Raw genomic sequence first — 14,721 nt, forward strand, 5'->3', positions numbered from 1 at the left:
TTTTTTTTTAAAGATTTTATTTGTTTGACAGAGAGAGACACAGTGAGAGAGGGAACACAAGCAGGGGGAGTGGGAGAGGGAGAAGCAAGCTCCCCGCTGAGCAGGGAGCCCAATGCAGGGTTTGATCCCAGGACCCTGGGATCGTGACCTGAGCCGTAGGCAGCCGCTTAACAACTGAACCACCCAGGCGCCCGTATGAAGCATATTTTTACAAATTTTTTTCTCAGTAGTTGCTTGCTTTGGGTTTACAATATGCCTTTTTAATTGATTACAAAATAATTTCAAGTAACATCCCCCTACTTCACATAAGTTGGAGATCCTTACAGCAGTATTCCATCCCTCCCATATGTATTACTTCTGTTTATCTTATGAACCTTACAACATATGAGGTTCATGTGAGTGTGTGTGTGTTTAAACAGTAAATGTCTTTTATTTTTATTTTTTGAAACATTTTATTTACTTATTTGAGAGAGACAGAGCATGAGTTGGGGGTTGGAGGGTAGGAGAGGGAGAAACAGGCTCACCACTGAACAGGGAGCCCGATGCAGGATTTGATCCTAGGATGCTGGGATCATGACATGAGCCAAAGGCAGACACTTAACCGACTGAGTCACCAGGCACCCGAAAGAGATTTTATTTTTAAGTGATTTCTACATCCAATGTGAGGCTAGAACCTCTGCCTTCGGCTCAGGTCATGATCCCAGGATCCTGGGATGGAGCCCCACATCAGTTCCCTGTTCAGCCGAGAGCCTGCCTCTCCCTCTCCTACTCCCCCTGCTTATGTTCCCGCTCTCCATCTCTCTCTGTCAAATAAATAAATAAAATCTTAAAAAATATATTGATTCTCCCAGTTTTTGTTTGTATGAAAAATTAGCTAGTGTGTTTGCTTCTTTGAAGGATCTTTTTGACTGATACAGAATATAAGATTGACAGGTTGTTTTTCCCTTTCAGCACATTGTTGCATGGTCTCCTGACTCTGATAAGAAGCGTGTTGTCACTAATTTTGATTCTTCATGTATGTTTTCCTCCCTTCTGGTGGCTTTTTTTTTTTTAAGATTTTATTTATTTATTTGACAGAGAGAGATCACAAGTAGACAGAGAGGCAGGCAGAGAGAGAGAGAGAGAGAGAGGGAAGCAGGCTCCCCGCCGAGCAGAGAGCCCAATGCGGGGCTCGATCCCAGGACCCTGAGATCATGACCTGAGCCGAAGGCAGCGGCTTAACCCACTGAGCCACCCAGGCGCCCCTGGTGGCTTTTTAAAAAATATATATATTTTTTCTTTTTAAGATTTTATTTATTTATTTAACAGATAGAGGCACAAGTAGGCAGAGAGGCAGGCAGAGGGAGAGGGAGAAGCAAGGCCCCTGCTGAGCAGAGAGTTTGATGCGGGGCTCAATCCCAGAACCTTGGGTTATGACCTGAGCCGAATGTAGATGCTTAACTGACTGAGCCACTCAGGCACCCCACTTCTTTTCTTAAAGATTTCTTAATTTGAGGGGCACCTGGGTGGCTCAGTCATTAAGCATCTGCCTTTGGCTCAGGTCATGATCTCAGGGTCCTGGGATGGAGCCCCACATCGGGCTCCCTGCTCAGCGGGAAGCCTGCTTCTCCCTCTCCCACTTCCCCTGCTTTAATTCCCTCTCTTGCTGTCTCTCTCTGTGTCAAATAAATAACTAAAACCTTTTTAAAACATTTTATTTTATTTTATTTTTTTAAAGATTTTTATTTATTTATTTGACAGACAGAGATCACAAGTAGGCAGAGAGGCAAGCAGAGACAGAGAGGAGGGAAGCAGGCTCCCCACTAAGCAGAGAGCCCAATATGGGGCTTGATCCCAGGACCCGGGGGTCATGACCTGAGCCGAAGGCAGAGGCTTTAAACCACTGAGCCACCCAGGTACCCCTAAAACCTTTTTTTAAAAAAGATTTATTTATTTGAGAGAGAGAGCAAGAGAGCACAGGAGGGAGGGGCAGAAGGAGAAAATAATGCTAAGCAGAGCCTGCACTGAGGAAGCCTGACATGGGGCTCTATCTCATGACCCTGAGATCACAATGTGAGCCGAAACCAAATTGGATGCTTACAAGACTGAGCCACCCAGGCGCCCACTGTATACTTTTTTTTTTCTTACTTTCTTTCTTTTTTTTTTTTTTTTTAAGATTTCTGTGTTTGAGAGAGAAAGAGAGTTCTGGCTGCTTTTAAGATATTCTTTAGGGACTCCTGAGTGGCTCAGTTGGTTAAGCATCTGACTCTTGATTTTGGCTCAGATCACGATCTCAGGGTTGTGAGACTGCCCTGCGTCAGTCTCCACGCTGAGTATAGAGCCTGCTTAATATTCTCTCTCTCGGGGCACCTGGGTGGCTCAGTGGGTTAAAGCCTCTGCCTTCAGCTCAGGTCATGATCTCAGGGTCCTGGGATTGAGTCCCGCATCGGGCTCTCTGCTCAGCAGGGAGCCTGCCTCCTCCTGTCTCTCTCTGCCTGCCTCTCTGCCTACTTGTGATCTCCGTCTGTCAAATAAATAAATAAAAAATATTAAAAAAAAATTCTCTCTCTCCCTCAGCCCACCCCAGCCCCCAGCACATATTCTCTCTCTAAAAAAGAAAAAAATATATATTCTTCTTATCACTGGTTTTCAGTGATTGTAACGTGATTTGATGGGTTTTGTGTGTATGTGTGTTTATCCTACTTTGGTTTCATTGAGTTTCTTAGATCTGCTGGTTTATAATTTTTACCAGATTTGAAAAAACTTTGACCACTACTTCTTCAAATACTTTTTTCTCTTATCCTCTTCCTTTTCTCTCCTTATGGGATTCTAATCACATAGGTAAAGACCACTTGATACTATTCAACAGGCCACTCAAGCTTCGTGCTCATTGTCAGTCACTTTTCCCCCTCTCTGACTTCAATTTGAATAGATTCTATTGCTGTCTTCTAATTCTCTGTTCTTTTCTGCTGCAGTATCTGATCTATGTAATCCCTTCCAGTAAAATTTCCCACTCAGATGTCATATATTTAACCTCTGGATGTTCCATTTGCTCCTTTTTTAATATTTCTCTCTAGTTACATTCCAGTTTTTCTTTATATCCTTGAGAATTCTGAATATACCCATAATAGCTTTTTAATACCCTCATCTGCTAATTCCATCATTCTGCCAATTCTGGGTCTGTTTCAGTTGAGTGATTTTTCTCTCACCGTTTCCTGCGCCTTTGTTTGTTTCCTTTTTTTAAAGATTTATTTATTTATTTATTTATTTGAGAGCGAGCGAGGAGGGTCAAAGGGAGAGGGAGAGAGACACTTTAGTAGACTACGAGGTGAGCCCAGAAACCAGAGGCTTGATCTCACAACCCTGAGCTCAGACCTGAACTGAAACCGAGAGTCAGATGCTTAACCCACTGCACCACCCAGGGGCCCCCTTCCCTGCACAGTTGCATATCTGGTAATTTTTTACTAAATGACAGACATTGTGAATTTTACATTGTTTACATTGTTGAATATATTACTTTAGAGAGTCTCCAACTTTCTCTGGCAGTCAGTCAAGTTCCTTGTGGATAATTTTGATCCTTTCCAGCTCTTTGAGGGCAGTTCTGGCATGGCCTTTATATTCTAGGGCTGACTTAGCTCTGTTTGTAATGTGTTGTCCTTTGGGGTCTTTGCTGAACGTCTCATGTATTCAGTGAGATCTCATTACTCTGACTGGAGAGAGCTCAAAAGATTCCCAGCCCTGTGTGAACCCTGGGAATTGTTGTCTTTTTTTTTTTTTTTTAAAGAATTTATTTATTTGGCAGAGAGAGAAAGAGAGTGAGAGCACAAGCAGGGGGAGTGGAAGAGGGAGAAGCAGGCTCGCCACTGAGCAGGGAGCCCTACGTGGGGCTCCATCCCAAGACTTGGAGATCATGACCTGAGCTGAAGGCAGACACTTAGCCAACTGAGCCACCCAGGCACCCCTGATTGTTGTCTTTGAAAGCAGTTCTCTGGTTTCTTGGAGTTTTACCCTAAGTGTACACAGATTGGTAATCAGCCAAAGATTCAAGGGGACTCTGAGCAGATTTCTGGAGCCTTCTCTCCCTGTGTATCTCCCTCTTCTTGGATTCTCTGTCCCACAAATTCTAGCCGTGTTGGCCTCTCTGATCCGCACTCTGCAACTCAGTGAGATTGCCAGACTGGGTTTCCCTTCCTGGCACCGCAGCCTGTAAATTAAACTCAGCCAGACAGCCTGGGCAATGATACGTCTCACTTCATTGCTTTGTTTTGTTTTTTTTTTTTTCCTCAGAGATTACAGTCTTATGATGCCTATTGTCCTAGGTCTTTAAATAGTTTTCTTTTTTCTTTTTTTTTTTTATTTGACAGATGACAAGTAGGCAGAGAGGCAGGCAGAGAGAGACAGGAGGAGGCAGGCTCCCTGCTGAGCAGAGAGCCCGATGCGGGACTCAATCCCAGGACCCTGAGATCATGACCTGAGCCGAAGGCAGAGGCTTTAACCATTGAGCCACCCAGGCACCCTTTAAATAGTTTTCTATAGTCTGTCCAGTTTTCTAGTTACTCACAGTGGAAGGGATTTTTCTGGGTACCTTATTCTCTTATTTCTGGAAATGGAACTCTCTGGAAGCAACATTAAACCCAGAGAGTCAGGCCCCAGCATCTGTTCTCCCAGCCTTCCCACGAGTCAGCAGTTGTGAAGCCTTCTAGACGCCGAGGTCACTGAGGGGCTCCGCCGACAGGGCACACGGCCACAGTGGGAGGGTGGCAGGCACGGCTCCAGACTGTGGCTCACTCTACCCCTCAGGTGGGCTTTCACCTTGATCATCATCTCCTCCTACACGGCCAACCTGGCCGCCTTCCTCACCGTGCAGCGCATGGAGGTGCCCGTGGAGTCAGCCGACGACCTGGCCGACCAGACCAACATTGAGTATGGCACGATCCATGCTGGGTCCACCATGACCTTCTTTCAGGTGGGGCCTTTGAGTCACCCGGGCTCGCTGTCCCTGCCACACGTAGCCACCCGGGGTGGGGCTGGGCAGGGCCTCCTGGGTCAGACGGACGTTCGAGACAGTTTGGGAGGCTGGGGAGCAGCTGCAAGACCAGAGAAGTAGGTCTGGAGGATTGCTGAGCCCTGGGGAGAGCCTGTAGGGCACAAAGGTAGAGCAGTGTCTGGACCTCAGATCAAAGAAGGAGGACAGGTGTCGGGATCTGTGGCAGGGTGGGCGTCCCCAGCCTGGCTTCTGCATGCCCCCAACCCCAGGCTTATGAGGCCTCGGGTCTGTTAACTGGGGCAGGGCGAGGCATTTCCCAGAAGGTTCCTGCAGAGCCTGAAGGAAGTAAACTGCCCTGTTTGGCAGGGACACAGGTCTTCCGGACTCAGGCTGGCCCTGGGTAAATTTGGGATTGAGCTTCTGCATGTAAGGCCTGGGAATGCTGGGAAGACAGGGCTGGGTGTCAGGCCAAGCCAGACCCAGGAGTGGAAGAGAGAAGACAGGCTGGAGAACAGACTGTGGCCCCTTCTTCCCAAGCCTTTGGTCCTCGGGTCCTCACTGGCCTGGTGGGTGTGTGGATGACTTGGACCTGGCCTTGAACTGTCTCATCCCTCTGCTCTGCCTTTGGCTCTTTCTTCTCCCTCTGGTCTCCTTGCTCACTCTCTGGTTGAGAGAAGCCTCCTGCAGGGCAGGGGACAGGGCTGAGGGGACAGACCCACCCCTGACATCCCCTTGTGCCCCCTCTGGCCAGAACTCACGGTACCAGACGTACCAGCGCATGTGGAACTACATGCAGTCCAAGCAGCCCAGTGTGTTTGTCAAGAGCACGGAGGAAGGCATTGCCCGTGTCCTCAACTCCCGCTACGCCTTCCTGCTCGAGTCTACCATGAACGAGTACCACCGGCGGCTCAACTGCAACCTCACCCAGATCGGGGGACTCCTCGACACCAAGGGCTATGGCATCGGCATGCCGCTGGGTAGGGAGCTGCAGGGCCAGACGAGCGGGGGCGGGGGGACGGGGGGGGCGGGGCAGGGGGGCGTCCAGGGCCATGCCCTCCCTGCAGTGGGCTAGGTGCATCGTGCATGTCTTGCGTGGCCTCCTGGCTGTGTGCCACCATCCCGAACCTCCACACTTGGGCTGCAAACACGGGTCTAGCAACAGTCAGTTCTGGCCTTGCATGGCCTCTGGGAGAGCCCAGTGAGACTGGGTGCAGCCCCAGTGCTTATGGGCCGTGACACCTGCCACCTTCCCTTGTGACCTGAGGACTCCTTGCGGGTGAAGACCTGATTTTATGGGCCATTTCTCTGCCTGGAACCGACAGCCTGGCTCAGGGGGTGCTGAGAATACGGATGATGGATGGAGGAGGGAGGGAGGAACAAAAGGTGGGGGAGGAAGGGGAAGGGTCTGAGGGAGGGATGGGTGGGTCTGAGGGAGGGATGGGTGGATCTGCCAGGGAGACTTGGACCTGTTTTTCCAGGGCCCAGTGCTGGAAACCCACCAAATTTTGTCACCAAACCTTGAAATCTTGGCTTTTAAATCCATCTCTCTGCCACTGTCTGCTGTTAGTTCTCTATTGCTGTGTAACCAATGACCTCAAATCTTAGCCGCTCCATGCTTCTCGAAGTGCTGGGCCAGGAAAGCAGGCTAGCCCAGTGCTTTGGGGGGCAGGCTCTGGAGTCACACTGACCTGGTTTCAAATCCCAGCTCCCTCCCTGACTCTGTGCATGACCTTGGGCAAGAATGTCACCTGCCCCATCCAGAAGAAGGGGTGATAACACCTGATAATAACCAGGATCAGGAGGGCTTCAAATTAATGCCTCTAAACCGAGAATCCGGCGCGTAGAGGGTGCCTGATAAATAATAATGCCTCCACTCGCCCACGGCCCTCGTTCCTGGCCCCTGGTAGGGGCTTGAGAAGTGCCATAGTGAATGAAGAAATGAGTCCGGGGTAGGACACGTGTGGGGTGTTTGGGACCTAAGGGTGGCTTAAGGCGAGGGTCTGAGGGTAGGGAGGAGAGAAGGGGTCCGGGGCTGAAGCCCTGCAGCAGAGAATCACTCACGAGCGGACTGTCGATGCCCTGCTATGTGCTGGGCATGCGCTGCTTGCTGGGATCCCAGACCAGGGAGCTGAGGAGCCCCCCACCTCCTGCCGGGGGTGCGCAGACAGCAGGCAGACAGTAAACACCTGGCTTTATAAAGCCATATCGAGTGGTCACAACTGCTCCAAAGTAAATTCAGGGGACGGGACTGACGGGGAGGGGGGTGCTTGGAAGTTGACCAGAGATCCCTTGAGATACCATGTGAGTAGAGCCCTGGGTGATATGAAGGAAGGAACATTCCAGGCAGAAGTGCTAAGGTGGGATTGTGTCTGGAGGACTCAAGGAACAGCCCAGAGGCCGGTGTGGCCAGAGCTGCAAGCCTGGGGCAGTGTTGGGGGATGGGCAGCAAGAGCCCCAGGGGATGGGGGCAGGGTGAGTGAATATAGGATCTCTAGGCTGAGGGGAGGACCTGGTTCTCTCTGCATCGGGAATCCACTGGAGAATTTTGAGCACCAAAGAGGCAAGATCTAGGACTCAGTTTACAACTGTGTTAGGAAGAGCCTAGGTGGGAGGTGAGGAGAGCTGCAGGGAGGGGACCGTCACAAATGTGACATGTGGTATATTGGGGGCATGGCCCAGGGCGGTTGCAGGGGAGGTCAAGGCAAGCAGTGGTCAGACTCGAAGGTGGACAGAGGACCCAGGGGTGTGGCAGAGGCAGGAGGAAGGGCCGTGCTAAGAGCATGGTAGGGGTTTGGGTAGGCAGCGCTTCAGGGCCCCAATGGCCAGTCACCCCCTTGTGTGTCTGGTCCAGGCTCCCCATTCCGGGATGAGATCACCTTGGCCATCCTGCAGCTTCAGGAGAACAACCGGCTGGAGATCCTGAAGCGCAAGTGGTGGGAGGGGGGCCGGTGCCCCAAGGAGGAGGATCATCGAGCTAAAGGTCAGCGGCCCCACGCACTGTGCCATTCCCCAAGCCCCCTGTGGCCCCCGTGCCCACACATCCCCGACCCCGTGGCTTTCTCCCTCCACCCCCAGGTCTGGGCATGGAGAACATTGGTGGCATTTTTGTTGTGCTCATCTGTGGTCTCATCATTGCTGTCTTCGTGGCGGTCATGGAATTCATATGGTCCACACGGAGGTCGGCAGAGTCTGAAGAGGTGAGGGGGTTGGCAAAGAGGGTGGGGGGGAGTGTGGGGGGGAAGTGTGCCTGGGGTGGAGAGGCGTGGAGATTGTGGCCTTCCTGGAGGAATGTCAGAGGCAGTAAGGGACTGGGAGTGGGGGGGGGGGGGGACGTGACCTGAGAGACCCCTGGGGCGGAGGGGGTTCAAAAGAGGTGGGTGCAGACAGAAGGGAGAGGGGAGCCAGGTGGAGGAAGGCCAGAGAAGGGAAAGCTGCAGGGACAGAGCTGAGGATGAGGAGGAAAGGAGGGAGAAGGATGTGGGGAGGGGCAGGGGGTGAAGCCAGGAGAAACTGAGAGGTGGGTGGGGCCGCTGCTGCCCAGGGACACTCCTCCATCTCCTGCCCCTGCCCCTGCATGCTCCCGTGGCCTTCCACCTCCCCTCCCAGCCCCTCCCCCTCCTCACATGGGCTGACGACCTCGCTTCCATTTCCCTGAGAAATTCGGAGGAGCCCAAGGAAAGCATGCAGACTTCACGTCTGGGCACCTGCCTGCTTTCTCCACAACCTGTTTAGTTACTCCGAGGCAACGTGCATGCTCCCGCTAAGGCGCCCTCCCCTGTGCCCCCATCTCCTCTCTCACCAAGGACATTCCTCTGTGGTTCTCTACACCCTCTCCCCATCGTCAGTTTCTTCCTCTCTCTTGGATCAAGGCTACCTGCATACAAACATGCTGTCTTCTCTCCCATGTTCCAGAAATTTCTCTTGACCCCACTTCCCCTCCCAGACACCACCCCACTTCTCCCCAAACCTTACAACCTTGAAAGAGCGCATCTGTCTGCTGCTTCAGTCCCCCTCCTGCATTCTCTCTTGAACATGCTCCCCCATCCAGCTGTTGTCCCCACCTCCACACTGAAGCCACTGGTCACCACTCGTTATCCCACGACTGGGATCCACTGCCCGAGTTTCAGGCCCCACCATACGTGAGGTAGTGATAGGCTTCAGCATAGCTGATCACGGTCCTAAGACCCTCTCCTCCAGGCTCATGCCTCACTTTTCTCCTTCTTCTGTGACCAGTCCTTTGTCAAGGCCCCAGGGCTCCTTCCTGGACTCTTCTCTGGCTTTCTCCTGCCCCTTGGTGATCCCACCCAGCAAAATGGTTTGTGAGGCCACTGCTGTGCTGATGACCCGTATTAGTTACTTATTACCGTAGCTCACCCTAAGACAATAGCAGCTTCGAGCAGCACGCTTAACATCAGTTTACAGTTTCTATGGGTCAAAAGTCTGGGAGCGGGTTGGCTGAGTGGTTCTAGCTGCCAGGGTCTCTAGTGAAGTCATGGTCATACTGTTGGTCGAAGGCTTGCCTGGAGCCCGAGGGTGCACTTCCAAGGTGGCCTACTGTCTCCCGATGCACTTGCAAGATTTTGATTTAAGGAGGTGACTAAGAGATGACATGGAGAGGCCAATGCCATTGAAAGAAGATTCTTATTTACTTATATTTCCCAGGAGGGGTCATGCCACACCCCACTGGGCCACAGGGGTAGCACTGGGTTTGGTCAGGGGCTGGAGCTGGAGGACAGCCTGGGCCACAGGCTTCACTGGGGTTTCTGCATGAAAGGCAAGGCCGGCAGGGAAAGCAGCTTAGAACTGGCTGATGTTGATAATGTCAGTAGGCTCTGGGCTAGAGGGGTGGTCCTCAGTGGTGTGTACCTGGTCCTGGGTGATTTAGGGCAGCTGGGTATGAGAGTTAGGTTAAGTGGGTGGAGGGCTGGGGTGGGGGCTGCAGAGGTATTGGGATTGCTTGGTTTGCATATAAAAGGTGGGGTCTCAGCTCTTTGCTATCCCTAAGAATTGTCTAGCTCTGGGAGGGCCAGCAAGGTTTTTAAGATGTCAGAACATTCTGAGACAGAGCAATGAACAGGAGGAACACACACTCCCCTGGCAGGGGCAGGAGGCCTCAGTCCCTCCCACGGGGACCTCTCCGTAGGGCTGCTTGGGTGTCCTCACACCGTGGCAGCTGACTTCCCCCAGAGCAAGTGATCCAAGGGCGAACCCAGCAGAGGCCAAAATGTAGCTGACTAGTCAGCTGACTAGCTGTAGACTGCTGGTCACACAGCAGCCCCAATCCAAAGGAGGAGGGGATTCCGGAGGGTGGGAACACTGGGGGACAGGACCCTGGAAGCTACCTGCCTTAAGCCCCCCTGTGCCTCCCCCCCGGGGGCCTCTCCCTGGACCCAGGCTTTGTACACTCAGCCCCATACTCCACATCTCCCTGTGGATATCTGACAGAGAGCCCACGGAGCGTCACGTGGCCAGTGCAGGGCTCCTGCCCACGCACCAGACACCAGCGACATTCCGCCTGCTCAGGCCGTGGTGTGATTACCCTTCAGCCTCCTCTTGATCTCAGCCAGTTCTGTTGGCTCCACCCTTGAAATATACCCAGAATCCAGCCCCTTCTCACCTCCTTGGCCACTGCCCCTCGGCTTGCCCTTGGCCTTCCTAGTCTGTTCTCAACATAGTGAAAGTACCACAGTCCTCAAAGCTCCCCAGTGCCTCCCACCTTACTGGGAAAAAGCCAAACCCTCACAGCAGCCCAGGGGCCCCATTGCTCCTCTGACCTCCTCTTCTCCCTCTGTCCCCCTGTGTCCCCAGTCCAGCCACCCTGGTGGTTCTCCCCCGCCCCCCCAACACCTCTGTCCTTGCTGAGGTACCTGCTTGCCCTCCTCCCAGGCTCCAGGGCTCACCCTGCCCTGCCTTTCAGTCTCACTGAAGCTCCTCTTTGCCATGAGTGTTCCCCCACGTCCCTACTCCAGATGCGGCATGACCTCCCAGCTCTCTTCCCTCTTATTTTTCCCCAAAGCACTCATCACCGGCTAACCTGCTACCTCTATTTACAGCTTTGTTGTTGTTTGGGGGGGGGGTTGTTTTGTTTTGTTTTTGGTTTTGGGTTTTTTGGTTGGTTGGTTGGTTGGGTATTTTTGGTCTCTGCATGCTGGAAATCACCCTCCAGGAGGGCAGGGACTTCCCTCTGTTTTGTTCTCTGCATACAGCTGGGGCTCAGTAAATGTCTTGCAATAATGGTAGCATGAATGAGAGGCGGAAGATGGAAAATATGCAGGAGGTGGTCAGAGACTCAGCAGTGATAAAGGGAAAGAGAGGAGCCGAGATAGGAGGCGAGGGAGGACTCTCTGAGAATGGAAGGGGCGAGGAAAGCGGAGAGACAGGGTGGAGAGGCGGAGAGGTGAGGGGAACGGTGAAGAGGAATGGAGCTGGGGATGGTGGGGCGGGGGGCGGGGGGAGAGAAGACGCGGAGGCCGGTCCAGGGGTGGCGGTCGGACGGTGACCCCCGCGCCCCGCTCTGCGCTGCCCACAGGTGTCGGTGTGCCAGGAGATGCTGCAGGAGCTGCGGCACGCGGTGTCTTGCCGCAAGACTTCGCGTTCCCGCCGGCGCCGGCGCCCGGGCGGCCCAAGCCGGGCCCTACTGTCGCTGCGCGCAGTCCGCGAGATGCGCCTCAGCAACGGCAAGCTCTACTCGGCCGGCGCGGGAGGGGATGGGGGCGGCGCGCACGGGGGCCCCCAGCGCCTCCTGGATGACCCGGGGCCGCCTGGCGGGGCCAGGCCCCTTGCCCCCACGCCCTGCACCCACGTGCGCGTCTGCCAGGAATGTCGGCGCATCCAGGCGCTGCGGGCGTCCGGGGCCGGCGCGCCCCCGCGTGGCCTAGGTGCCCCCACCGAAGCCACCAGCCCGCCCCGGCCGCGGCCGGGCCCCACCGGCCCCCGAGAGCTGGCCGACCACGAGTGACCACGGGCGGAGCCGGGCTGGCGGCCGGACTGATTGCAGGGACGGGGCCCGCCCCAGGCCCAGGCCGCTCCCGTTTCCCCAGTGGACAAGGGACGGGACTTGTGTCCCCGGTACTCTGGACGCCGCGATTTTGCCTTCTGCTCGTGGTGAAGTCCGAGGCCCGGCTCCGGAGCCTGCCTGCGCCCCCTAGTGGACTCTCCAGAGGGTGCCGCGGACCCTGCACTCCGCCCCCGACTGCGGACAGGAGCGCAGGAACCGAGGACTTCAGGGGCCGCGGACTGCGGGGCCATTCCAGAAGCGGAAAGCAGTCCGCGAGGAGAGCCCCATCCTGGGACTGCTCAGGCTCCCCAAGACTTGACACAGCCCTCCCTACTTCTGGAGGAGGGGAGGGCTTCTGGGCAGATGGGTGTCCCCTGGCGCCCCTTAACTCTTCTCTTTCTCTCTCTTTTTTGGGGAGAAACCTCGGAATTTCTATGAGACCCCCCCAGGGAGGAGGTCAGTTGGGCCCCCATCCCTCCCCCTGCCACACCCCCGGTCCCTGTTGGAATAAAAAAAAGAACAAAACCCCAAAACTGGGGATACCTGGGTCTCATTTCCTGGGGATGTGAGGGCATTAAAGGCTTGGGCTCCCCAGGGAGTCTGCTGAGAACCACACACTGGATGGTCACTCCTGGACTCTCTTCACCCTTGGGCCCTGCCCTCAGGCAGCAGGTCAGCCCAGGTCCTGGCAGCTGGCCCCTCTCCACTGACCTTCTCTCAGGACAGAAGGAGGCTGTGACAGAGACCCTGAGACAGATGGAGAAAGATACAGGGATCTGGAGAGGCGGAGACACCAGGGAACAGAGACACAGAAAGAAACCAGATGGGGTTGGGGGGTGGGGAGGGTTAGAGAACTGTTCAGTGTGGCGGTGCCTGGTGTGGCCACACGGTGACAAGTGTGTGCTGGAGCCAGGGTGATCTGGTGATTTTTTAATTGTGAACATGTGTTTGTATGTACGCCCATGAGGCTGTCTTCAACTGTCTATGGCTGTGACCCCGTGTTTCTGCTGAAAGTGTGCCTTCCCAACCCCCAAGAGAGGAAGTGAGAAATCCCAGTGGTAGAGGTGGGGGGGATGGCTGAAGGGCTGGTTGAGCAGGGAGAGGGGTAGGGAGAGGGGTGGGTCTGCTTTCTGTCCCCGCCTTCCCTCCTTCCCTCCCTCCCCCCCCCCCCCCCCCCCCCCGTGCTCCGCTGGAGGTTTCCACTGGAAACTGCAGCTGAGAAAGGACAAGTGAAGGTCACACAGCGAGAGCCATAACGAGGCCGAGTAGAAGGGGGAGAGGTGGAGAAGTGGAGAGCGAGGAAGAGATGGGGCAGGGGTGGGGGAGAGAGAGATGGGGAGAGACTAGGAGGGGGCCAAGAGGGAGGGGGAGAGGCAGAGGGAGACACCGTGATTAGGTGAGATAGAATGGAGAAGGGGACAAGAGACAGACAGGCAGGGAGATAGATGAAGCAGGGAAGTTAGACCCAGGGGAACTGGTGCTGAGAGAAGCATAGCTTGAGGTGAGACAGAGGCTGGCTAGAGATGGGAAGCCAAAGAAAACTAGATGGAGAGGGGAGGGGGCTGGAGCGGTGAGGAAAGCCAGACGGAGTGAGACTGGGCTGGGAGTGGAGAGGCTGGGCCCTCCTCTCGGGCAGGCTGCCGGAATCCGGGAGCTGTCCGTTCAGCACCGGCATGGTGGGGACTGGTGCACACTGCCCTGTCTCCCTTGCAGGGCCCGCCTGCCTTCGCGGAGCTTAGGCAGGCGACATCCAGGAGACCTCACCGGGTACATAGCACCCCCAGTCTCTGCTCAGCCCCTTCTGGGTCTCCGGCCCTTGCTGTGTGTGTGCGCCTCGGGGACAGGTATGGGGGCGAGCTTGTCTCAGGGTCTCTTTGGCCCCACATCTATTGGTCAGACTTTAATCAATGTCTCTGCCCTTGGGATAGACGTTCAGTCTGTTGAGGTGACTAGAATATGATTGCAGATATTTTTGGTCTCTCCAGCTTTCTGTCCCCATACCATGCAGCTGATCTATGAGGTCTCTCCCCATTTCCGAGTCTTCCCACCCCTCCCTGATTCTGCTCCATGTATCTCCCTGGTCTTTTATCTCTGAGTCTCCCCAGTTTGCCAAATGTGTCTCTTCCTGGCTCTCCATGTCCCTGTGGCTCTCTGTCACCTTCACGGAGTAATTCTGTTGCTCTTATTTCCCTCCGTTTGTTTTTTTTTATCTGTCTTTGCCAGTCTCCCTGCCTTTGTCAATCTGTATCTGCTTCTACCTGGTTCTGAACTGTGTCCATTTCTCCTCTTAAGTCTCTTCTTATGTCTCCCTCACCAAGCTCCCCTGTCCCTGTCCATCCCTGTGACCTTCCTAAGTCTTCCCTCCTCCCCACCCCAACTTCCGCAGAGCCTCGCGCTGGGAGCATGGTGCACAGTCATCAGTCTCACCAGGCTTGTGTCTGAGGAGGGAGTGCATAAAGGGGGACACAAGCCTGTATCTAGGGTGTCGCCTGGTGGGGCTGAGGTCTCCCTCAGCCGAACTGGAGAACAGGGAGAGAGAGAACCTAGAATCTCCTGGGATCCAAACATCTTTAGGCATCTCTGTCCCCCCAACCCCCTTACCCGTGGTCCAGGCCCATCCCTGCCAGAAACAGATAAGGTGTAGGTGGGGGGTGGGGAGAGACAATATGTTGACAGATCCTCCCCCCACCACACACACCCCCAGGAAGGGGGCAGAATTGCAGAGGGGACCTGGGGGCCAATCACCTGGGCTAGAAGA

The 14,721-nt window shown here is 54.5% G+C and overlaps 1 protein-coding gene across 3 annotated transcripts in view; it reads left to right on the forward strand.

The window, feature by feature from the left end:
• GRIK5 (glutamate ionotropic receptor kainate type subunit 5) overlaps positions 1-12,496 on the forward strand; it is a 53,266-nt gene extending 40,770 nt beyond the window's left edge. For all 3 annotated transcript variants that reach the window (XM_047711325.1, XM_047711323.1, XM_047711324.1), the window contains 5 exons: positions 4,780-4,945; positions 5,718-5,943; positions 7,818-7,946; positions 8,042-8,163; positions 11,496-12,496. In XM_047711325.1, the coding sequence (XP_047567281.1) occupies positions 4,780-4,945; positions 5,718-5,943; positions 7,818-7,946; positions 8,042-8,163; positions 11,496-11,924 (1,072 nt within the window). In that variant the 3' untranslated portion in view covers positions 11,925-12,496. The remainder of the gene's footprint in view (positions 1-4,779; positions 4,946-5,717; positions 5,944-7,817; positions 7,947-8,041; positions 8,164-11,495) is intronic.
• Positions 12,497-14,721: the final 2,225 nt, after the last annotated feature.

The sequence above is a fragment of the Lutra lutra genome, chromosome 17 (genome assembly GCF_902655055.1).
Source record: "Lutra lutra chromosome 17, mLutLut1.2, whole genome shotgun sequence".
Lineage (NCBI taxonomy): Eukaryota > Metazoa > Chordata > Mammalia > Carnivora > Mustelidae > Lutra > Lutra lutra.